This window comes from Suricata suricatta, chromosome 5 (genome assembly GCF_006229205.1).
Source record: "Suricata suricatta isolate VVHF042 chromosome 5, meerkat_22Aug2017_6uvM2_HiC, whole genome shotgun sequence".
NCBI classification, from domain to species: Eukaryota; Metazoa; Chordata; class Mammalia; order Carnivora; family Herpestidae; genus Suricata; species Suricata suricatta.
The window spans coordinates 122,258,681-122,284,368 of record NC_043704.1 but is presented as its reverse complement, the minus strand read 5'-3'; the positions used below and the strand labels follow the sequence as shown (position 1 = coordinate 122,284,368).

Below are 25,688 nucleotides of genomic sequence, written 5' to 3'. Positions count from 1 at the left end.
ATCAGCTCCCCCATCTCCCAGCTCTCCAGCCTTCTTTCCTGGTCCTGGGCTTTGGTCCCCACCTCACTGTGGCTTTTAGCCACAGGACTCACCCCATTCCTTAGGTTTCATGAATCAAGAAGAACCAGTGCTTCGGCAGAGTCTTGAAGTTTTGTATGTATGCATGTATGTATGATTTTATAGTGGCAAAATATACACAACACTTACCATTGTAACCAGTTTTAAGTGTACAGCTCCGTGGCCCTAAGTCCATCCGCCTTGTGCAGCCATCGCCCCCATCCGTTCACAGACTTACTCATCACCAACTGAAACTGCACCTGCTACACGATTACTCCGACTCCCCTTCCCATAGCCTCTGGCGGCCACCCTTCTACGTTCGGTCTTTGAGTTTGACTACTCTGAGTACCTCAGATACGTGGGCCCATGCTGTATTGGTTCCTTTGTGACCGGCTTATGTAACTTAGCGCAAGTCTTCAGGGTTCATCCACGTTATAACATGTGTCTGAATTTCTTTGTTTTTAAGATTGAATGCCATCCCGCTGTAGTATATATCACATTTTGTTCACCCATCCGTGCAGCAGCCAACACTGGGACTCTGTCCGCCTGTTGTGAATCCCGCTGCTGTGCCCGTGAGTGTACAATTACCTATTCCAGTCCTCGCTTTCAGTTGTGTTGTCCTGGAGTTCTTGTTTGCCCGTTTTTTTCTGTTAGGCTACGGCTGGCAGGCTCCTGAGCTTTATGGTATCACCCCCTCACTTTACACCTAAGGAAACTGTGGTGCATACAGAGAAGTGACTTGCCTAAGATCAAGCTAGAGGCAGAATCAGGCCCGGGGCCTCTCAACTCTGCGGAGCACTTCCTTCGTCCTGTTGTGCTGCCTCCTGTTGGGCTCCCAGCCGTGGCCCTGCAGGGTAGGCTGTTGACCCGCATCCTCTGCAAGCCCATCTACAGTAGGGGTGGGTGCTGCCGGGCCTTCTCACCTGTACGGTTCCCCGTCCCGCCCTCTTCCTGCCCTTGCATCTTTCTTCCATCAGCAGAGAACAGCAGCAGGCCCCGACTCTCCGACACCTCTTCCCACCGGGGGCTCCTGGGCCCAGCCCTGCAGCCACCCTGTCCCCTGTGTCCCCATTAACAGCTTGGTCTTTGCAAAGAGTGAACGCTCCAGCCCTTCTCCTGCACCCTCAGAAGCTGTGATGTTTCCACCCTGGCTTCTGCCCAAACCTCAGACACAAAGTGCTGTTGTCTTCTCCGAGCAGCCTGGACCTGGCTTTTCCCTGAACGCTTGAATCCACATTCTTTCTGGGGAGGGGGAGGGAAGGAGGACATTGGAAGGGCAGCGAGAGGAAAAGGAAAACTTACCGAGTGTAATTGTTCTGAGGCTTTACTTGGTGAGCCAGCTTCAGAGTAAGCCCTGCCCCATGGCCCCCCAACTAAAAATGGGGTACAGGCAGAGCTGGCCTCTCCTTCCGCCTTTCCACCCATCCTCCCCTTTTCCTGCTGGCAGTGATGCGGGAGGAATTTCCCTCTTTTTCTTTCTGAGAGAACATGGCCTCAGATTATTATCCAGATTATTATCCAGCCCTGCAGGCCTCTGAGTGACCCTTGACCCTGGTTCCATCAGCCGTCACTGCTTGAATGCTTCCAGAATCATGGAGCTCACTGACCTCCGAGATGCTCAGAGCAATGCTTCCTGGTACATTGAAGCCAGATCTGCCTCCCAAGCCCTCTTTCACAATGGCTCCTTCTGGTTCATTGCAGTGGGAGCAGTTACTCCTGATCAGACTTTTCTGGACTTTTCAAGGATTGTTTTATTTCATCCTTGTAACAGTCCTGCTAAATTGAGGTTACTGTCTCCACCTTCCAGGTGAGCACAGCTGTTTTTTAGCCAGTATGCCCTGTTACTGCCATACTCATTGATAAAATAGTGAAATACTTCCATACCATTGGAAAATTGCTGCTGTTGCTGTCCTGTGTCCCTGAGGGCCCTTTGTCTGGGGACCCAGACCTCCTGTTGCAGCAGTGTCTGTCCGGCAGCCCTCTGATGAGTCAGGCCCCTGCAGGGCTCAGGAACCAAGATTCAGAGAGGGGAATTAACATGTCCAAGGTCACACAGCTGATTAGAGCCCTATTCCTCTGACCCTGAAGCCGAGGATCTTACTCCTGCTCTGTGTTAGCCTAGCCCCAGCAGCTGGCCTGGGAGCGGAAGGGCTCACCAGCAGCCAGTGACCTAACATCAGCTCAGCAAGGCTGAGTGATGACGGTGTGTATGCAGTGCGTGCCCCTCCCCCTCAAAGTCCCAGCACAGCCCCAGGTGGGTCCCTCTTACCTTGCTGACGGGTCCCATGCATCTACAGTTAATTTAGGCCTTTGCCCTCATTTCAGAACTTCATGTGGATTGCTCGTGGAAGTCACATGACCAGTTTGGACTGAGGTGCCTCCAAAGGTGGTAGTAACAAGGAGTTAGCTTAACTTCCTGATGTATTTTGGAGGAGGAAACAACGGCATTTGTGGATGGGCTATATGGATGGGTGGGGGTAGAGAGAGAAAGTCTTTGGCACAACTGGTAAATAGGTTTATCAAGATTAGGAAGACTGGTGAAAAGCAAGTTTTGGAGGAAATCAAGAGTTTAATTTTGGACAATTTAAATTTGAGATGCCTTTTTCATATACAAGTAGAAGTCAAACAGGCAGCCAGATGTCTGACTCTAGAGTAAAGGGAGATATATAGGCTGGAGATGGACATTTTGGAGTGGACATGTAAAGCCAAAAGATGAGAGGTGGCCAATGAAGTGAATGTGGGGGACTGAGTGTGGGGTCCCACCAGCATTTAGAGGGGAGAGAGATAAAGGGACAGAGCAGAACCTGTCAGTGCAGTAGGAAAAGAACCAGAGAGGGGCACCTGGGTGGCTCAGTCGGTTGAGCGTCTGACTTCAGCTCAGGTCATGATCTCACGGTTCGTGGGTTTGAGCCCCATGTCGGGCTCTGTGCTGACTGCTAGCTCAGAGCCTGGAGCCTGCTTCAGATTCTGTACCTCCCTCTCTCTGTCTGACCCTCCCCTGCTTGCACTGTCTCTCTGTCTCTCAAAAATAAAAAAATTTAAAAAGTTAAAAAAAAAAAAAGAACCAGAGAGAGTGATATCCCAAGGCCAAGTGAAGAAAGCTCTTCAGAAAGGAGGGAACCATCAACTACTGGGCTGAGTCCACCAGCCAGATTAATGTCAGATCTCAGCAGGTGGCCCAGTGTGATGAGGACTGAGAAGTGCTGATTGGATTTAGTGATACAAAGGTCATTGGTGACTTGACAAGATCAATTTTGATAGAGTGGTCAGGAATGAAAGTCTGATCATAGTGGGTTCAAGAGAGAGGCGAGGGGAGGAAGAGCAGCCAATGAGAACAGACAAGGGGTGTGGCTGTAAAGAGGAACAGAGAAATGGACAGCAGCTGGAAGGAGATGTGAGGTCAAGGGGCAGGGTTTTTACTTATAATTTTTTTGTTTTTTTTTTTTTAAAGTGAGAGAAATTATAGTGTGTTTACATTCTGGTGGAAATGAACCACTAGAGAGAGAAGTGGATGATGCAGGAGACAACAGTAGCAGCAGTGCCCTCGTGTAGGTGGAAGAGGACAGGATCCAGTGCCCAGCTGGAGGGGAGGGGCTTGGGTGGGAGCAGGGCCAGGTAGTAAGAAGGCAGGTGGAGTGTGTGTGTCAGAGAAAGGAGAGGGGGTTTCTCATACAATTTTTTTTCACCACTGATTCTCCAGTAGTTTCATCACCTCCTCGTGGAAAGCCCACCCAATTAAGCAGTCACTCCCCACTGTCCCCCACCACGTCCCCCAATTCCTGAAACCACTGACCTACTTTCTGTCTTTATGGACCAGCCTGTTCTGGACATTTCCTAGGAGTGGCGCCATCCTCTCAGTAGCCTTTCACTTAGAAAGTGGGCTCTTTCACTAAGTGCACTGTTTTTAAGGTGCATCTTGTTGTAGCTTATATCAGAATTTCGTTCCTTTTTATGTGCGAATAATATTCTAGTGTACAGATATACATCACAGTTTCTTTATCCACTCATCCATTGGTGGCCATCTGGGTTGTCTCTCCCCAGGGGCCTCAGTGGATGCTGCTGCTGTGGACATTTGTGTGCAGGTTTTTGTGTGGTTATGTTTTCACTTCTTTCGGGTATGTCCTGGCATGGGATGGCCAGGTCCTGCAGTGACTCCAGGTTTCACTTTTTGAGGAAATGCTAAGCCGTGTTCTGCAATGGCCATCCTCCCCCACAGCGTGCAAGGCTTCCTCTGTCTGTGAGGTGGGTTGATTTGGAAGCTTGTGGAATTTAGCTGGTGATCTCTGCTTGGCCCCTGTTTCCCTTAGCTGGGGCTGGAGGCTGGAGGCGAGGAGGTGGTGGAAGGCTGTGGCCTGGGAGGAGGAGAGGACTGGAGGGGGATGTGTTTAGACTCATTGGGTGCTCTAAGGGCCCAGAATTCGGTGCTGGGGCTTTAAAGGGAGCCAGGAGCATGGCTGTGAGTTCTCTCTTCCTGGCTCTGTGTGGCCACCTGGGGCAAGTGTGAGGTAGGTGGACAGTTTGGGGTAAGCAGGTGGGCTGGGTGTCTTCCATCTCTGCAGGCCTCAGGTGCTCTGTCCTCACCCCCTCCTGGTAGACCTGTGCCTCTTCCCAGGTCTGTGGGGACACTGCTGGCTCCCTGCTCAAAGACAGGCTGGTGTCTGGAGCAGAGCAAGACTTGGCCCCAGATAGCCTGGTATTCAAATTGTGCCTCTCCTGCTCACCAGCAGTGTGAATGTGAGCAGGTCACCACCTCGCCCTGCTTCATTTCTTCACCTGTAAAGTGTTGTCCCCCCCTGCCCCACCCCCACCCCGAGAGGTTGTGAGGAAGAAATGGGCTTGTAGGCCATTTTGCCTCCCTGTTCCTTTCCATTGCAGGCCCCTTCCCCACTACCCTGTCCCTGGGATGTTCCTGGTTACCCAGCTGAGACCCACCTCCTGCTGCCCTCTTCTCTCCCCGAGAGGGGTATTTGTTTGGGGTAGGGCTGTTCCCGGCGCTTCTAAGAATTCCCCAAAGCCATGGACCATCTCCCTGAACGAATGTGCCCCACACATGCAATATGTTTACCAAGTCAGGGAAGTTAGGGACCTCATGAAAATGAATTCCAGGGCCTCGCCCATTCCCCCAGCTGCAGTAGTGTGGCCTCGGGGGCAGTTGTCCCCCAGGGCTGGTGGCCAGCACTTCTGTCCTGTCATCCTGAAGTCAGTGAGTTGAGGTTGGGGCCACTGCCAGAGGGAAGCTTCCGCATTGCCAGGGAGGTGACCCTGTCTGCCGCAGGATCTAGCCCCCTCCCCCTTAGACAGTCCCAAGTGGCCTGGCATTCCACACCTTGCCAGCACTTTGGAGAAGAAAGCAGCCCTTTTCCTGGGAATAGGGCATGGTCGACGGGTCCAGTCTGTCTGCCCGACACCCAGCCCACCCATATGCACCCTTACCCAGAAAGGGGAGGACAAGTAAAATAGTAAAGCGCCCTCGTCACTACTAATGCTCAACTCGGTGGCATATATTTATTTGAGTCTTCTCCTGGGAAGGGCAGAGGCCTCCCCACCTGACTCCCCTGTGAAATGGGCATGATCACTCCTGCCTCCCACGATGGGTCTGTGGACTAGCGAAAGGTAGAAAATAGCAGGCATGGTCCTTGGGGGCATATTATCTCTAGAAACCATCATTTCTGTTGTTTCATATTCTAGAACCCTCACTTCAGCATGAAGGGCGTGTTATACAAGTTAAAAAGTCACTTCTTAGTGATTTCCCTTAACACTGGCCCGGGCTGGTTGAACACAGTAACTGCATTTTCTATGGCATGCATGTGATCTGTCTGGTCATTCTGTAAGGATTTTTTTGGACCTGTATTGGGTGCTGAAGCTTTTGAGAGACGCGGGGAAATGAAAGCCCGGCTCCCCTCCGCCTCGCCCTCGGGAGCTCCAGCCTGTGGCGGGGAGCTGAGCCAGGCCTGGAGGCCCTGACTAGGAGAATCCCACAGAATCCATAAGCCAGTAGGAAGAGCTCAAAGACACAGGTCAGAGGCTGGGGCTCTCGGGAGAGGAGGCAGACTGCAGCCATGCGGCGGCGAGGCTGGGGTAGCTGGCCACGAGGGAATTCTGGTTCATCTGTGCAAAGGCTTGTTTGTAATTGAGACACAGCCCCGGACCCTCTGGTTGAAGATAAAAGACTGGATGAGTAGGGACAGCTGAGTCTTGGGGAAGCTGGAGTGGCCTCCTTCCCAGTATGCGGACTTGAGCAGATCCCTTTAACTCCCTGGGCCTCAGTTTCCACATTTGTACTAGGCCATGAAGAGGACCCAGAGAGCGTGTGTGCCTAAAACTCTGGCAAAGTGTCTGCCGCCAGTAGGAACAAGGTGGGAAGGACTGTTTTCAGCCAAAGAGCTCAGACTGTGCCCTGGGCTGCTGCCCAGATCAGAGCCCCAAGCCCATGGCAGGGTGTGCCTCCCACTGGAGGCCCTGGAGGAGGAAGAAGAGGAAGAAAAGAAGGAAGAGGAAGACTGGGAGGGAGACAGGGAGGGAGAAGGAGGGCTCAGCTGGGACCCAGGCTGGTGCCCTCATATGCTGACTGCCCGCCTGCGGGGGTGGGAGGCCCCAGGCCATGCCCACATGGGGGGCTTGGCTTCTGAAATCCACAAGCTCTAAGAGCAGCCCTGGGGTTTCCACTTAAACCCTCCTCAGCCACGCTGCCGGCCCCATTATCCTCTGGATGGGAAGACTGGGGCAAAGCAGACGGGCACACAGCGCCGACCATCTCTTATCCCCAGAATCTTTTTCTTCTCCCTCCTTCCTCAGGCTGGCTCCCTGTGTCTCTGTCTCTCTTCTGTCTTCTCTCTCTCATGGGTGCGTGCGCACACACACACACGCACACACACATCTTGGCACAACACCTCTTCTCCCATGATGACTAATACTTTCTATCTCCGGAGTCCTCCTACCTTCATGACATCAGGCATGAGAAATGCAGGCGGAATCATAATTTCTAAAATGCACAGATGCTCGTTATCTTCAGCCTCCTTTGGAGACAAGGGGCCCGTGCCCAGGCACCAGGTGTATGTGTGAGGAGGGGAGGGATGAAGCCCAAACCAGACCAGGCCGAGCTCAGCCCCCATCTGCCCCCTTCCTGGTTGCACCTGACCTTCTGGGGCCCTGAGATTTGGAATTTCCAAGGTGCCCTCCACTCTCCTCTTTCCCCTTGGCCCCTGTTCCCCGTGTTCTGTGTCCTCCGTGTCTCCCCATTCATTCTTCCCTCTCCACCTCAGACATACCTGCCTTCACTGACACCCTTGTTGCCTCTGCCCTGGTCCCTCCTTTACGTCTTCACAGCTTCCCCCTCCAGTCCTCTCCCTCTTTGGCTGCCAGACTTACCCTCTGACTATATCTCTCTGAACCTTCGGTAGCTCCCCAGCACCCACTGAGTTCAAACATTTTAGTTTAGGATCCAAGGGCCGCAGCCTCTGGTCTCCCCGACTCCTCTCTCCTCCTTGCTCCTGTCACAGACCTTTTCTGCCAGCACGCATCTCCCCACGACTCTTTCCTTCCTCGCTGTCAGGTCGTTGCCCGGTCTGTTTCTCTGCCTGAAAGGCCTTCCCCAGGCCCTGTCTCTTTTATGTCAAATGCTGATCTTTCAAGAGCAGGATAAACATCCCTTCCATTATCTGTCCAAGCTGAAGGGACCCCCCCTCCCCCTCCTCCCCTAGATCTCCAAGAGTATGTATCGCTTTCTGTCCTGTATTGTCCTTTTCTTCGTGTGTCAGCCCAGCTGGCCTCGAAGTACCTTGAGAGGGAGTTGCGGCTTTTCCTTTAACCACCTGAAGTACCAAGCCGAGCGGATGGCACTGAGTAGGTGCTCAGAAAATAATTGGCAATTGGGTGACTGAATGCCCCTCTTGGGATCCCCCGTGCAGGCTGCCCCTGTCCCCCAGAGGTGGGGGAGGCCTGGATGTTATTAGGACCGTGCCAGCCTGTGCCAACGGGCTGGAAAGGTCTTTATCTTCCAGGCTTTGGGGCAGTTCGTAGATAATATGCCACTCGTGGGGGAGATCTGTCTCTTTAATTTCATGGGTAATTATTGGCCTATTCAGATTTTATATATTTTCTCGAGCCCGTTTTGTCCATTTATATTATCCTTCAATTGTCCATTTCATCAAAAGACTTGAGAATTTATTGCTATGAAACTGCATATGGTTTTCTCTCATAATTAAATATATATCTAGATCCATAGTCATAGCTTTTCCTCATTCCAGAGGCTTATCAGTCTTTTTTCTTTTTTGTCTCTGTCAAGAATTGCTAAAGGCTTTTTTTCTTTAACCGGTCTTTTCAAAGAATCAGCTTTTGACTTTTAGATATTTACTACTTTTCCTGCCTCTCATTTTCTTAATTTCTACTTTCATTGATGATTTCTTCTCTCTTTGGTTTTATTTTTCCTTTCCTAGCCCCTTCATCTAAACGCCTAGTTATTTTTCAGTCTCTTGTTTTTGGAAGTGCATTTAAAGCTGTAATTTTCCTCTGGGCGCCACTTCGGCCTCAAACCAGAGGCTTCCTTGTTGTTCATTGTCATTCAGTTCTAAACTGTTTGTAATTTCTACTTTGCTTTTCTCTTTAACTAGAGCATTTTTGAGTAGTATAGCTCTTTGCTTTGAAGTGAACAGTTACTTTTATATGGGTTGCTGTTAATTTCTGATCTCTTTGCATATAGGCAGAAAGATAGCCCATATGATGACATCTGCTTTCTGGAATTTGTTGACATTTTTATTGATGGCCTAATATATGGCCAGTTGTTGTGACAATTTCCTGTGTGTTTGAACATGCTTATTTACTGTTTGAGTATAAAGTTCTTTTTTCCCCTAGTTAACATAGAGTGTCATATTGGCTTCAAGAGTAGAATTTAGTGACTCATCACTTACATACAACACCCAGTGCTCATCCCGACAAGTGTCCTACTCAATGCCTGTCACCCATTTAGCCCATCCCCCACCTACCTCCTGTCCAACAACCCTCAGTTTGTTCTCGGTATTTAAGAGTCTCTTGTGGTTTGCCTCTCTCTCTGTTTTTCTTATTTTTCCTTCCCTTCCCCTACGTTCATCTGTTGAGTTTCTCAAATTTCACATATGAGTGAAATCATATGGTATTTGTCTTTCTCTGACTGATTTATTTCACTTAGCATAATACACTCTAGCTCCATCCATGTCATTGGAAATGGCAAGATTTCATTCTTTTTAGGCTGAGTAATATCCCATCATATATATATATATATATATATATATATATATATATATATATACACATACATACACACCACATCTTCTCTATCCATTCATTGGTCGAAGGACATTTGGGCCCTTTCCATAATTTGGCTATTGTTGATAGTGCTGCTATAAACATCGGGGTGCATGTACCCTTTTGAATCTGTATTTTTGTATCTTTTGGGTAAATATTTAATAGCGTAATTGCTAGATCTTAGGGTAGTTCTATTTTTTTTAGTTTATTTATTTATTTTGAGAGAGAATGAGAAGGAGGAAGAATGCGTGGGAGAGGGGCAGAGAGAAGAGAGAGAATCCCAAGCAGGCTTCACACTATCAACATGAAGCCCAGTGCAGGGCTCGATCTCACAAATGATGAGATCGTGACCCCAGCTGAAATCAAGAGTAGGATGCTAAACCAAACAAGATACTCAGGTGCCGCTTTAGTTCTATTTTTAACTTTTTGAGGAACCTCCATATTGTTTTCCAGAGTGGTTGCACCAGAATCTACCAGCAGTGTAAGAGGGTTCCCCTTCCTCTGCATCCTCACCAACACCTGTTGTTTGTTGTGGTGTTAATTTTAGCTGTTCTGACAGGCATGAGGTGGTATCTCACTGTGTTTTGATTTGTATTTCCCTGATATTGAGTGAGGCTGAGCATCTTTTCATGTGCTCGTTGAGCCTGTTCAGTTCTCTCACAATGATTATGGGATTTGCCAATACCTGCTGTGTTTAAAAATCAGGTTTTTATACATATATGTCTCTTAGACAACATTCTTATATGCTTGTGATTCATGATTTTGGCACTTCTTGATGCTTGTACTGTTTCCCATTATAAATACTCTGCTTCATCCTATCCAGTGCGTCGTCCTTGAATTCTGTTTTGTGGATGCATGTGGCTGGCATATCCTTTTTTATCCCTTCATTTTTCATTCTTCCTGTGTCATTTTGGTTTATATGTGTCTTTTGCAGCAGCAGGCAAGTGGACTTTGTATTTGGTGTCTGCTTTAATAGGTGGTTTAACTCATTTGCATTTACTATTGTTAGGCATAATTAGAATTATGTCTACCGTCTTCTTTTATGTCTCCTGTTTTAGCTTTCATATTTTTGTGTAGTTTATTCTTGCCTTTTGTTGGATTGGTCCCATTTGTTCTGTGGGTTTTTTTTCTTCTGATGATTAAGAGCTTTTGAGTTTTATTTCTAGCAGTTATTGTATGTACAGACATATGTCTGTGTGTGTGTGTATAATTATATTTTTCTATTAACATCTGGATGTTATTTATTATCTTTAGTCTATTCCCAAGTGAGGCAAGACATTTAGTCGTAACTTACTTTTCCCCAGCCCCTCCCCTCATGGATGGATCATCATAGATTTTAGTTCTAAACTGTCATTTACTTCAAATCCTGTAATGATATTTATTTAAACTTAACTCTTATGTTTTGCTGTACTCCTTGCTTATCATTGTTTAAATTCTTCCGTAAATCTATTTTTCACTTTGCTGAAGTATTTCCTCCAAGAATTCATTTAGAAAGCATAGATGATATTACTTCTATGGCAATCAGGGTGTGAAATGACCATTTTTCCTTTCCAGAGTGTCCATTTCGATTTTCAGCTCCCTATTAAATTGGGTTTTTAAAATTCTGAATGATCATATTTTCACTTATCCTAGATCTCTAATTTTTGTTTTGGATAATAAACACCTTCATAATCTGTGAATACATTACTTGCATACCACCTGAATGTCAGGCCTTCCCGTCCCTTTAGTCAGACCTGTGACATTTTCATCTATTTTGCTGATGGGATTTATTTACTGTCCTGGATCCTACCCAAAGTGACACCAACTCCCACCAGTTACCTTTAGCTGGCTCTATTGATCTTTAAAGTGTGCACTCATCTCCACCAGATATTATATTACCCATTCATTCATTTGCCAGTCTCCCCACTCAATTATGAGTCCCAGGAGAGCAAGGATTTTACCTCATTGACTCTGCCTCTCTAGAACCTACAGCACTGTCCGGCACATCGTAGGCTCTCAAATATTTCTTCAATGAATGAATGAACAAAGTTGAATAGACTTCACATTGATATACTCCTTCAGCTACTATTTGAGTTCTGTTTGCGCCAGGCTCCAAATAGACCAAGCCCCTGCCTCTGGGCGCTGACAGTCCCGCTGGGGCCTAGGAGATAGGTAGCAAGAACAGTATGCCACGAAGGGTCTATTCAGGGTTGGGGAGAGGCCCTGGGGGTCAGGCAGCAGAATGTAGTGAGTCAGCATCAGCTGGCCAAGGCTGGGGGAGCAAGAGGAGGGATGGCTGGGGGATGGCACCCCAGGTGAGGAGAATAAGCTGGCAGCGGGCACTCCTACAGAGCTTCTTTGTGGCAGGCATTGCCCCAAGGGTATTTTAACGTAAAACGACCCTTAGGATCCCCATTTGAGGAAATGAAGGCTCAGAGAAGTGGGCTTGCCCAGGGTCACACTCTAGGAATGAAGAATCAGCCCAGAATCTGGCTCCAAAATCTCTACCTGCTCCACTGCCTCCAGGGAGAGGGAAAGCGGGTCTGTCCAAGAGTAGAGAGTAGAGTGAGCTAGGAAGTGGGTGAGGCTGGATGGTGAGCAGGGGCCTGCAGGATGCTGAGGGGGTCAGGCCTGTGCATCTCAAAGGAGATCTGGCTGTGGCTGTCACCCTTCTGTGGGTGAGCATTTAACTCAGCAGGAAGGAAGCTGGAGGGGAGCAAACTTGAGAAGTCCATGGGGTGGAGGGAAGGAGAGGGGAGGATGGGCTGGGGAGAGAGCCTCTGCTGAGATGGTGCCCCGCTCCTTCTCCCCAGCCATTCTCGCTGCCTTCCCCAGCTCCCCTTCCTGTCAGGTGACAGCCTCGTCCTAGGGACGAGTGATCCTGGCCCTCAGAGGCCTCTCCTTCCCCGCAGCCTGCCTGCTGTCTGTCCACACCAGAACTGAGGACCCTTCCTGACCTGGGATGGCCTCCTCAGGGCTTGCCCAATGCATGTCCAGGGCTCTCCACCCAAGGAGCTGCAGGGTTGAAGCATTGTCTCTATCTTACCCAAGAGGAAAGGGGGCTCAGAGAGCCAGGTAGCTTCCTCGGATTTAGTGTGTAAGGCCTGCAGCAGGATCCAAGCCCCGGTGTGGGAACCTCAGAGGGATTTTGTGGCAGCATTGATCACTGACACTGTGAGGTTTTTGTGTAGACAGTTAAGGCCCAGGGAGCATAGGAGGTTGGACTCAGCAGGTTCAAAAATGAGTCTCTTAGAGCCTCATACTTTGAGGTGTCTGAGGCCTTGCTGGGTTCCTTACACCTCAGCCCAAGGAGCTCATGCGGCCTCTCATGGGGACAGCTTGTCTGGAGCCACCCTGAGGATGGCAATGGCAGCATGGGGGTCTGCAGGCCCAGGAGGCTCCACCGTGGGTGGTGACAGCCGCTGAGTGGCCTCATCCTACTCCAGTTTTGGACACAGCCGGGCAGGAGGAGTTCAGCGCCATGCGGGAGCAGTACATGCGCACAGGGGACGGCTTCCTCATCGTCTACTCGGTCACAGACAAGGCCAGCTTCGAGCATGTGGACCGTTTCCACCAGCTCATCCTGCGCGTCAAGGACAGGTAAGGGCAGCTGGGCCAGGACCTTCCAGCGCCTGGCTCAGAGCCTGTCTGTCTGTCTCAGTCTCTCTCTCCTGAGGCACAGAAGGGCAGAGGTGAATTCAGACACTGGTCCCTCGGGCTCCTACCCCAGTTCTTTCCTTGGGGTCAAACTACTTCCAAGGCCTTACGGGAGCCCCCTTTCATCTTTCCTAAACTGTCCACTGATATCCCCAATTTAACCAAATTTTGTTATGTTCAAAGAAAAAGTGAATTTTCTCTCCAGTATGCATTGTAACTAGTTAAATCACTTTTGACCGTGGGATTTACAAGCACCTAATTAAAGGCTCGTTTTTTTCCTTAGCATAATATGGAGTAATTAAATAATTGGTAGTTTCTTTTAAGCCTAACTGGGCTTTTCAGTTAATTGGCTCTTAAAGAAGCAATGCAAAGAGAGTAAAAGGACAAATTAATAGGAAAGCAGCAAGCTTTGAACAAATCTCAGTAAATTCAGAAAAGTCTAGTTCACACCAATTCCAAAGGCAAAATATTAAGAACTTTCCCAGGGAAAAGGATGCATACACACAACTCACATATACCCATAAAGCTCTGAGACATAAATGTGGGTTAAGCCCCTGACTACAGGAATTTCAAAAGAGAAAACATAAATGACTCTGATATGGGCAAATAGTCAACCTTTTGGCTAACCCAAGCAATGTAAGAAAAATAATAACATAGGATTTTTTACCTGTAAAATTCTAAATTTTTTACAATGAAATGCCCCATGATGTTAAAGATGCTGTAAGACTGACATTTCTTTCACCTTTAAACAGCAATATGGCCACGTACGTCAATGAGAATCTTTAAGGTAGACATGCCGTGTGATCCCACTCTTCCTCTCCTGGGAGCCATCCTGATTTTGCAATTGCTATTTATTGAGTGCCAGCTGTGTACCAGACACCGGCCCTGGTACTCTTCCCGAGCCACTGCTGATGGCACAGCTGTCCTGCGTGGCTGGTGCGTCAGGGTGACCAGGAGATGGGATGGGAGAAAGCAGGTCTGGGAAGCCAGCACCGCCACCTCCCACCCCTGCATCCTCCCCCCCACCCCCACCCCCTGGCAGTCCATCAGAGCCCTCACTGATGGTGTTGAGCCAGGAGATTCCCAGGAGGACCCTTTTTCTCTCCCTGCGCAAGCATAATCCTCTAAACCAGCAGTCCTGAGGCCCTCTTGCCCTGCCTGGAGATGTGGAGAGACAGGACTCATGAGTCAGTCCCACTGCAACCAGGGAGGCAGTGTGGGCCACACTGTGCCTGAGGTGTGGCTGTGTTCCCTTCACTAGGCGTGGGGCAGTGAAACTTCATGAGCTGCTGTTCCTTTATTTCCTAGAGAGTCATTTCCGATGATCCTCGTGGCCAACAAGGTCGATCTGATGCATTTGAGGAAAATCACCAGGGAGCAAGGAAAAGAAATGGCGACCAAACACAATGTAGGTTGCAGTGTGTGTGTGTGTGTGTGTGTGTGTGTGTGTGTGTGTGTGTGTTGGACGGTCAGGGATGTATAAAAGTCCATGCCCATCACCCCTGTGGCACCCCGGGCCTCCTGAGTAGTGGGTTAGATTCCACAGAGAGGGCATGTATGATGAGGGATACATTGTGAAACAAAAGAGCAGACAAAGAAAGCACCCTCTTATCAGTCATAAGGGGTCCTGATGTGGGGACCACGGGCCTTCACAGTGGCCTGTGAGCTGTGGCCCCCAACACAGCAGATTCATCCCTAGGCTGTGCAGGTCTCTATTCTCTGAGCCAGCCGCCTGACTATGCTGAGAATCATCAGACCAGCTGCAGCTGTTCTATGACAGGCATGCTGTGGGGGGAGCACTGAGGCCTCATAAGCACATGCTGAGGGGGGTGTCATTATGCCCATCTTATGGTTGGTCAGACTGAGGTTTGCCCAGGCCACACCGTGAATATCAGCAGACATCTTTGCTTCCTTTTTCTCAGTTCATTGTGATGCCCCTTTGCCCTCTGGATGTGCTGGGTGGGGTCACCGAGTTTCTTCCCACCCCTCCCCTGCACACGCACAGTGCAGGCCCCAGCCTCCGTGGTCAGTTATGTGGAAGTCCACTCTGCCTGCTGGGAGGTCTGCTGCAAGGCTGCCCCCTCCCTCTGCCTGGTGGGCCCAGCTCTGTGAGTAGAGGAAGGGAGCTCACTGCAAGTTACTTGTGCTTGTCTGTGCCTTCTGTGTCCATTCACATGTTCATTTAACTGCCCCAGGCCCTGGGAAACAAAACCCCTTGCTTTATGGTGCTTCTGTCTAGTGAAGGAGACAGATAATAAACAAAGCAAATTACAGTGTGTTGGAAGGTGACTTGTGCTATGGAAAAAAGTAAATCAACGAAGGGGGTCAGGAATGTGAGGTGGAGAAGGATGCTTTTCCAAATAGGGTAGTCAGGGAAAGCCTTGCTAGGGAGGGTGCATTGCAGCAAGGACTTACACACTGGAGGTGAGAGAGTAAGCCCAGCACATGTCTGGTGAAAGAATATTCCAGCTGAGGGAATAATCAGTGCAAAGACCCTGGGGCGGGAGTTTGAGGATTGGCACGGCCAGCTGGAACAGGATTGGGAGGGAAGTAGCAGGAGGTCAGGTCAGCGAAAGGGGGTAAGGCCTTATGGGCTTTTACTCCGAGGGAGACGGGAAACCGCTGGAGGGCTTTGAGTGAGGAGTGCTGAGGTCTGGCTCACGGCTGGACGGCTTCTCTCTGGTGGCCATATTGAGAGGGTTCAGTAGGGGCCAGTTGTGGGGGCAGGAGAATGAGTTAGAGAGGCTGCCATAGTGATCCAGGTGCAGATTCGCATGGCCCAGGGGGGTGCTCGTGGCAGTGGCAAGGAGGTGGTTGGCTTCTGGACATGTTTGTGCACAGATCGGACATGGGGTGAGAGAGAAGAAGGCAATGGCAGATGACTCCGTGTTTTGGGCATGAGCAACTTTCAGAAGACAGGAGTGAGAGTAGCTGGCCAGAGGAGACAGTAGGATTAAGTGTGTGCAAGACAGGAGCTTGCTTCTGAATCCGAGTCATCTCAAGAGCTGAGTAGATGATTAGATGGAAGTGCCAAGACAGCAGTCAGATATAGCATCAGGGGTAAATATTGGCAATCGGCAGCATGTAGACGGCGTCTGAAGCCATGAACGCCAAGGGAGCAGGTGTACGTAGGGCAGGGGCCCCGGACTGAAGGACCAGTGATGTGGGGAGGTAAGGAGGAAGCCACCAAAGGGCCTGAGTGGTCAGTGACACATGAGGGCCTGAGTGGGGCATCATGGGAGCCAAGTGAAGCAGATTCCTCAAGGAGAAGGGAGTGATGGACCGGGACAGAGCTGCCCCGAACTCTCCAGAGGAGAGCCGGTTTAGCAGCAGGACGTTCAGAACAGAGACAGGCCGGAGGAGGCACCCGCTCCTCTCTGTATCACAGTCTCCTTAGGGCTTTCCTGACACCTTGTGTGCACCCCTCGGGTGCGGAGGGGAGGGTGCTGTGAGGCAGCAGGAGCTCGGTTCTGCAGATGCGCAGCGATGGCAGGGTGGGGGGACCCACCTCCGGAACCGGGTCTCTGGTCTCTCAGCCGTCTTTCTCCTGCAGCCAAGTGACTTATCTGACCAAGTGACTCTGCACACTACAGTCGACAACATCCTATCTTAGAGCTCCTAAGGCAATTCCTCTTTGGCTAGCAGGGCCAGCACCCCACCCAGCACGGAAGGTGGCATTTCTTAGCCCTGTGGCTGACTCACACAGCACTACCGTTTATTGCAGGGTTTCCCTTAAAGTCTCCTTGCTCCTGAAATCCTAGAATTCTCAGAGCCCTGAAAATGCACATCTGCCTTTTTTCAGCGGTAGAGGCAGGACTCCCAGAAAGAAGGAGGTGGGGTGGAGGGGGGTGTCTGAGGACCTGGGAGATGCTACAAGTGATGGACTTCTGAGTGGTGCCAGGGGACGGCAGGCAGCAATGGTCTGGGGCCCCCGGAACCCCGGGCTTGCTGAGCAGAGGCAGGGCCACAGGATGTGAAGGGACTCCAGTGAGGTCCCAGCCCCCACTGCTGGCACCTTCCTGATTGCCGTCCAGGTGTGCACACAGAAGCACCTTGTCCTGGCCTCACATGGTGCCATGGGACTCTGGCTTCTAGGTACTAGCAAGGGTGCCTGCCACACGTGGAGGAGGCCCTGCAGCTGCCCCCAGCACCCCTACCTGTCTGTGGGAAGCCAGGCAGAAGGTGGAACATGCATCCAATTCAAACCTTGATTCTCTGCTGGTTGCTGTGTGGCCTTGGGCAAGTGCGTAACCACTCTGAGCTCAGTCCCGCACTGCACAGTGAAGATAGTTGCTCACCTCAGACGCTTTAGAGGGGATTAAGTGAGGTCAGGGGTGTCGAGACCTGGGAGGCGAAACAGCCCACCGTCATCTCAACCAAATGACCTACAGGGGAGGGCAGTTTTCTTTCAGTGCTGTCAGACGTTCAGAGATTTGTTGGAGGACTATTTCTAAAGTCCGAGCGAGCCATGCTTCCTGTGCCCTGACCTTGAGTTCTGGGTCAGCTGCGAGACTTCTGTCTGAAGCCACAGCAGTGTGTGAAGGTAGCTTAGGGTATGTTCTGGGCAGTCATTTACAACACACTCCTCTGAAGTAACAGTTTACTCTGTCACCCCCTTCTCTAGGCACTTGAACTGGGGATCATTTTTTATTTTCTTCACTGGGCTTTTCTGTTTTGAAAGTGTTACAGTGAAATGCCTTAGTTTTGTAACCAGGAAAAAGTGATGAAATTACCACAGTTCTTCAGGCTGGTCACAAGTGGCTTAGCTCTCTGGCCTGGGGAAGCCTGTATATTTTGTGCAAACTGCACACCCTCTCCATTCACGGGGGAGTGGGCACAAGGCTTCCTGCCTTTGTGGGGTCCCCGTTATAGGAGAAGAGGTATGCTCAGGACTGTGTCCTGACCTCGTGGAACCTTCGTTCTTCTCCCTGTACCCGCCTGAGGCTCGGTGTAGACATGATCCCCAACACCTGTCCTGTGGGGCCGCCTCGGCCACATCTCCCCATGTGTGACTGCCTTTCAGGCGGGTGTGACTGCTCCGTGTTAAACGTGCAGGCACAAGCCTTCTGTAAACAGGGCTGAGCTCCCGGGCTCGCAGATGCAGACAGCCGAGAGCTGAGCCCGGCAAGCTTGCTGGGGGTGGGGGCGCCCAGCGCGGCTAGGGGTCCCCGAGGTGCAGAGTCCCCTCTAGAGAGGGCCCAGGAAGAAGCACAGGTCCTGTCACGGTGGAGAAATGGGCCTCAGAAAGAAAAAAAGAGTAGCATTAGAGCCTAGTTTAGTTTGATAAATGAAACAGTCTTCAAGTATATAAAAAGATCACTTCTTTTCTATTTCTGGGGGACTATTAAAGATCTCTATGACTAGAGAACAAGAGGGAAATGGAAAAGCTGTCAGTAAAATTTTCCAGCCGTAAGGAGCAAGAAGCTACCAAAGGGCTTGAGGTCCTTGAAGCCAGGGGTTCTGTGGCAGTGGGAAGTGGGGGGTCTCTAAAGGCAGGCGGTTCCTCACGACCACTAAGATTTTGTGGTTTTAGGGAACAGGGCTTGGTGGACTCCCGGGCCACTTTTACCAAGTCGAGCTTTGCCTTCCAGATTCCATACATAGAAACCAGTGCCAAGGACCCACCTCTCAATGTCGACAAAGCCTTCCACGACTTGGTGCGGGTAATTAGGTGAGCACGGCATCCCTCCCTAGAAGCTGGGCCTCTCTGGTAGGACAGCCCCGGTGCGGGGAGAGGGGAGGCTGGAGGAACACAGTGCTTGTTCCAGGGCCCAGGCTGCACAGTTCCGGGTCTGCTTCGGCCAGTTCTTGTACCTCCATCCATTTCTTTCCCCCCGCCCTTCCCACCTGCCTTCGCACACACACCCTCACTCCTAGTACCTGTGGGGGAAGCCAGAAGCCTGCTTGCCTGTGGGGCCCGCTCAGTCTGCTCTCTGGCGCCCCCTAGGCTCTGCAGCCCAGGCTCCCTGAGGGCAGCTCCCTCCACCTGTCTGGTGTTCTCCCCACACCACCGCGCCTGTCAGCACCACAGCCGGGTCCGACTCCCCTTTCCCATCCTCATGCCAGAGGAGCATCCTGGGACATGCGACCTGAACAACCACCCACCATTCTGAGTTCTCGGCTCAAATTTCTAAGGCGTGGCACCTGGGCCTCCTTTCCACACTGCACACACCGCCAGTCTGCACATATTCCCAGAGATCCTAATCAGTAGTTTCGCCTGCATTCCTTTGCACGGTCAAAGGCCCAAGCCCTAAGCAGCTCACGGGACTCTGACTGAGTGCTCTGTCAGCTCTCCGCGCCCCCAGGACACACGCACACGTGTGCACACACGCACGCCTTTTGTCCCAGTTTCCCAGCACGGACTGTGAAGGCGCAGGCCTCGTCTTCTGCACGCTTGAAAAGATTTTCGCCTGAGCCTCCGGTTAGGATGTGCTGCCACACCAGGGGCTGGGGTGTCATGGTTAGGGACCTGTGGTTCCGAGGGCAGGTTGCCCACCTGGAATAGTTATCAGAAAACATGTAAAGAGCGTTTGTCTTCAGCCGACCTGTCATTTTATCTAAAACATGAAACACAAAAATAGAGGCCAGTCCCGTATAACATAGAATGTAGTCTATGATTTAAGTAATTGTAGCCACAGCATGATGTCAGCGATTCTCAGCGGTAGGAGGACAGGCTTTGCCCTGCCCTCTCTGCCTTCCACTCTAGGGCCCAGAGAGGCTCTCTGAGCCAGGCCCTCCCCCAGCATCCAGAACAGGCCACCTACTTAATGGGAAGGAGGGGCAGAGAGAAGCAAATCCCTTTTTGACTTTGTTTTTCTGCCTTTCACTGTCTCAAAAGGCAACAGATTCCTGAAAAGAGCCAGAAGAAGAAGAAGAAAACCAAATGGCGGGGAGACCGGGCCACTGGCACCCACAAACTACAGTGCGTGATCTTGTGACAGGCCTGAGACCCTGGCCTCAGTGACCGTGAACTGGCCGGCCCTCGGGACCCTCCGCTGCCTAACCGCACTGAAAACCATTTCTAACCATGACCCTTGGCCCGAGGACCTGGCACAAGAAGGGAGAAAGAGAGGGTGGGCAGGAAGGAGATAGGCCCCGGCGTTGCCTAAAGGGCACAGGCTTCCCCATGTCTCCTAAGAGATCGGGAAGCAACGCTAACAGAAGCAGCACCCAAGCCCCTCGTGTTGATTCTATCCAGTCCCTTCCTGTCTCTCAGTGGCTGTGTTGTTTCTTTCAAGTACACAGTATTGATTTGACATTGAAGTGTGTACCTCGGACAAAGTACCAAACAAGCCTTGATCAATTCCCCGTTGGCTCTAGCCCCCAACCCGAAGTGTCTGAGCTTGGGTGTCTTTTGTAGATTTTTAAATTATTTTAGTGATTATTATTTTATTGAAGGGGTCTATGCCCACTGACTGGCGGAGCTTTAAATGTTCAGCAGGCCTCACTGAGAACATGCCTGGAATATCGTTGTTGTTGTTTTTTAACTGAGTTTTCCCAGCAGTGCCAAAACTCAGCTCAACATGGAGGGGAGTGGAGGGGATGAGAGACTGGAAGTTAGTGGGGACTGTGGCCGGAGGCCTCAGGATGAACACCCCACTCATGACCTCCAAGCTGGAGAGAAAAGAGAGGCATTCACCCAGAAGGCTCTGCTGTGTTTGAAGTGCAGGTATTAGGAAATGGAATTTCATTTTGCTGGGCGGAGAGGCTAGCACAGGTGTGTCAATTTTAAGGTTTTTTTCTTATCCTTTTTAAATGTATAAACTAAGGAAGCTGTTTGGCTTTGCAAAGGGGTTCCTTTTCAGACAGTGCAGACTCCACTCTGCTCTCTGAGGGCTCTCCTGGACCGTTCTCTTCCCACTTGCTCATGGCCTGGTGCCTCTCGGATACAGACCGTGACATGGGCATGTATGTCTGAACACGTCACCGTGAGCTAACGTGGGCGCCACCCAGAAAACTCGAGTTCCTGGGGAATCTTAACCAAAAACGATCCAATACTGTTATTACTAAAACAGCACCAAGACCTGAAGCCATCTTCCCTTTGAGTCCACTGACTGCCTGCCACATCTTAAAAGCCCAGTAAATGAGCAAACCCCTCGCAGCATTTGCAAACTTAGGATTAGCTTGCCTTCCTGGCACACACTTTTCTTAACCTCTCGGATCTTAACTCTAATGTGTAATTAAAGGAGAAAGAAGGAATTGGGGCAATGACATGGCTCCCATACACATGTTTCTGCAAGGGGACTCTCCCCCAGCTTCCTGACGATGCCACCTCCCTCCCAGGGGCTTATGGTGTGACCCAGAGACTGGGTTTTCCCAGCCAGGGCGCGTGGAGCGGCCACAAGAATGGCAGCGCGCCGCTGAGAGGAGCTCAGAAGACTAGTTAGCATGGCTGGCGACCGTACTTTCCATGTGACACAAACCAGATCCCTCGGCAAACTGGAACAGCCCCAGCAGGTGGCCTGGCCACTCTGTGGAGAAGGAAGCCCTGAGAAAGTGAGCGCCCAACTGGACATCGAGACACCTGGATTCTTCTCTGGTTTTGAAAGCGTGCTGAGTTCCTGACTTGGCAAGATCCCCAGCACCAGGGGCCCAGATGAAGAGTGATTCTGTGTAGAATGAAGTAACTGGGACTTCTGTTAATTAGAAAATCAATCTCCTTTATTTGTCTAAATGGGCCTTTTTGGTCTGACCCTGAAAGGAAGGATAACAAAGAACATTCCAGATTGAGCCCATCAGAGTGACCCAAGATCCTGTAATGTTACTGGACATTTTAAACACCACCAGGACAAGGCTCTTTCCAGCCCTTACGCTCCTCTGAGCCGAGTCCGCAGCAGCCCCGTGTGCGGATGCGATGGGGAGGCGGCAGCAAGCAGGCGGGAAGAAGTAAGGACGGAGATGCTCAGCGGCGAAGGGGTGGCGGGCTGCGGCCACTGCTGGAAGACTAGCGGACACGGACTGCCACCAGCACACCCCTGCCCCCCACCCTCCATGGAGCCTGTGACTCCGCAGCAGCACCCAGTGGGGGGGTCCCTTAGAAGCTGATTGGCTGGTATAGAATGAAGGCCTTAGCCACGAAGGTCACCAGACAAAGGGATTCCATCTGCTTCTGGTGCCGGCAGGGCACCTGCCCACTGGCCCCATCTTCCAAAGCATCCTTCCTGCCGTCAGCCCACAACTCAGCTCCCTTCTTTGAGGGAGAGGCTGGTTAAGGAAGGGCCGCCTGCTGCCGAGTCAGGGGTCAGCCTTCATCGTCCATGACCTCGTGTTACCCATAGGTGAGACATAAATAACACTTTTAAAAGACAGCTCTTTGTGTTTGAGAGAACTTGTGGTGGTGAGGGTTTCCAGATAGGCCAGAATGGAGTGTATCCTGGGGGCATCCCCAGCGCAGTCTCAGTGGCCACACGGCAAAGCCTGTCGGAACACCAGGTGGCCATGCTACTCCGTGACTGAGGAGCCCGATGGGACTTGGTGACATTTTGGTGTTTCCGCTGGTTCTCCAGACAACATGAACAGTGCTACCTTCACATCTCCTGGAACACACCCTTCCTGAAATCCCCTCACCCCATGCCTTTGCCCCTGTGTGCTCTCAGATTTCCTCCTAAAATTTTGACAACCCCAATTAGAGGGCTACTTTTCTCTCTAGCAGGTAATCTTAGCCATCTTCCTGACCCTTCTAGCCTGGGGCTCTGGCTACTGGCTTCTCCTGTACTTTGCCACGCGGGGGTCACGTGGATAGTTTCTCTTAGGACTGGGACCCCACCTTTGTTGCTTGCTGTGGAGAGTGCCTGGGAGCCTAGTGTGGCCGGTCTCACTTTGCCAAGAGACATGACCCACGAACACATGGCAGCTCTGACCCGAAGGCCCCTCAGAGGTGTGACAGTCAACCTGGAGCCACAGACAGATTCCCTCCATTAGCAGCCCATTGAGTTAGAAATTCCATGTTGGGTTTACTTAGAACAAAAGATACTTGAATTGTTGAGTGCCCGTGAGCACACAGCTTCTGCTGCCCAGTGTTACCAGATGGCCATTGTTGTGACAGGAGAGTGATGCCGGAGGGTCTCGATGATGCTTGAGCCTTTTATGTAACTTTTTATCAAGTCTTTGTGTAGCTCAACCCATTAATAAAGAAAAGAAGAGCACTTGTCTTTTATTTCCTCTTATTCTGATATTCCTGCAGTTTTGCCGAGGGCATTATAGTTGCCCGTGTCTGGCCCAGAGCACGTTCTTACAGAGCAAACCTAAACTAAGGAGATCACTGGTGGCCATGAGGAAGTGTCTTGTTCCCACCTGGAGCCAGAGGAGGAGGGCAGGTGAGTGGGGTGGTTAGAGACATAGCCTCTTGATGTCTGGCAACCTTGGATTCGAGTTCGGCCACGGACCTCTTGTGCCTTTGAGCAAGTTCCCTGCTTTGGTCTCCAGCTGCCCTGCCTGAGGACAGGATGACAGTGTGCACCTCTCGAGTGGACCCAGGACTGAAGCGGAGCTGTGGGGCGGAGCTCCGAAATGGCGCTCTTTGTAAAGGACACCAGTGGGGGTGTCTGACATTCCTTTTCGTGGAAACTGCCCCCTGCCCCCACCCACAAGATCGCAGTCTTTTGTGCAATGTGATTTCATTTCTCTGTTGATGGAACTCGTTGGTACTTGACCAAGTTGAGCCTCTCTGGGTCCTTTATCAAGGACTAGAGGCCAAGAGACCAAATCCCTCTTTTGGAAGCTCTGTGGGGGACGATGGCTGCAGCATGTGAACCCAGGCACCCCTCACACGCGCTGGGCTGGGAGCAGACTGGAGTAGGAGCAGCGGTGTGGCGGCCACTGGGGCCGGCTGCCTGCCCATCATCCGTTCTGCGCGTATTTCTTGGGCGTGGGGCTGGGTCCCAGGTTCGAGCCAGTGAAGGGCAGAGGCTCTTCTGGTAACCAGAGCTCTTACTCCTGTACCGGTTTTCTGTGGCTGTTGTAACAAATTACCACAAATGTAGTGGTTTCAAAGAGAAATTTATTCTCTCGCAGTTCTAGAAGCCAGAAATCCAAACTCAGTATCAGTGGGTTGAAGTCCAGGCATAGGCAGGGCTGTGCTCCCTCCAGGAGCTCTGGGGGAGACACCTTGCTTCTTCCTGCTTCTGGAACTACTGCCATCATGTGGCTTGTGCCCGTTTCACTCCAGTCTTCAGAGCCAGCATCTTCGAACCTCGCTCTTCTCTGTCCTCACATGGCCTTCCCCTCCCTATGTCAAGGCTCCCTCCCTCTGAGCTGATGCTCCCTCCTCCGCTGAGAAAGTTGGAAGCCCTGAGCAGAATTTCCACAGCCCCCTTCCACTGTCTCCACCCGCCCCAGCATCTGCACCCACACACTCTGCCTTCTTGGCCGCTGTAGGTGAGCCAGCCATGCTCCTGGCAGAAGCCAGTCCCTTCTCTAGAACACATCCTAGACCTTCCTCTGGCTCTTCACCTCTCTCTCCTCTGCATCATCAGTTGTTCTCCAGATCGTCCCCATCTTGAAAAAAACAACAGCAAAACTTTCCTTTGCTACACAGCCTCTGTCAGATCCCTCTGGCTTCTCTGCTGTCGGTGGCAGGAAGCCATCTTAAAAGGGTAAGTTACACTCAGCCCACGAAGTGCTCTCATTCCTTTCTCTTTAAACTGCTCTACGCTGACTTTCACCCATCGCTCTGCCACCACCCCCCTTCTTCTCAAGGTCATCCTTGGCTTCCATCTTCCTAAATTCAGTTGCTGGTTCTCAGTCTGCTCCCATTTGATCTCATAGCATTGGCACAGTTGATCACTACCTCTTCCATGTTTGACTTTCTTCCATTGGCTTCTAGGATGTTGCCTTCTCTTCATTTTTCTCTTTCCTCATGGTCACTCCCCTGTCTCTTCTCCTAGTTCTTCCTCTCCCACTGGAGCACCCCAGAGCTCAGTCCTTGATCCCGTACCTAACATCTCTCTTGATTTCATCCCGTCTTGACACTTAAATGCCTTCTATGTGCCAGTGATTCCTAAAGGCATATCTCTTAGACCCAGACCCCACTCACACCCAACTGCTTGACATCTCCGCTTAGATGCCTCAAGTAGACTGTGTCAAAGTATCCCCAGTATTGAGTTCCTGGCCTGCCATGCCTGCTTCACCAGCTTGGTTGATCTCCGTGCTTCCAGTTACTCAGGCCAAAAGCCTTGGGATCCTCCCTAACTCTTCCTCTCTTTTTCTCACACCTCCAGCAGCAAGTCCTGCTGACCCTGCCCCCAAAATGTGCTGCCCATTTCTCATCTCCCCCACTGCTAATATTCCAGTCCACGCCACCAGGATTCCTGCCTGCTGCACTCGTGTCCTCCTGCTCTTCATTCTCCACACCACATCCAGAGGGATTTTGGCAAACTGGAGGAAGTCAGAGTATGTCTCCACTGTGTTCGACCCTCCCCACCCCAGATGCTCCTCCATCTCATTTTCACAACGTGTCATGGTGAGCTATGCCACTGAACACCTAGACATGAGAGTGTGGGTTCATTACCCACAAGAGAAGGGGAGTCTAATTGGTTCATTCATTCAGGCAACAAATATTCATGAACTCTGCGCCAACTTCAGGGCAACAGAGGATGTTAAAACCCAGTCACTAGAAATAACAAGTGTTGGTGATGATGTGGAGAAACAGAAACACTTGTGCACCATTCAGCCACTATGGAAAAGAGTATGGAGGTTCCTCAAAAAAGTAAAAATGG

The 25,688-nt window shown here is 50.9% G+C and overlaps 1 protein-coding gene across 8 annotated transcripts in view; it reads left to right on the top strand.

The window, feature by feature from the left end:
* Positions 1–23,128, top strand: part of MRAS (muscle RAS oncogene homolog) — a 52,493-nt gene extending 29,365 nt beyond the window's left edge. For all 8 annotated transcript variants that reach the window (XM_029940193.1, XM_029940190.1, XM_029940187.1 and 5 more), the window contains 4 exons: positions 12,762–12,915; positions 14,281–14,380; positions 18,564–18,643; positions 19,811–23,128. In XM_029940193.1, coding sequence (XP_029796053.1) covers positions 12,762–12,915; positions 14,281–14,380; positions 18,564–18,643; positions 19,811–19,910 — 434 coding nt within the window. In that variant the 3' untranslated portion in view covers positions 19,911–23,128. The remainder of the gene's footprint in view (positions 1–12,761; positions 12,916–14,280; positions 14,381–18,563; positions 18,644–19,810) is intronic.
* Positions 23,129–25,688: the final 2,560 nt, after the last annotated feature.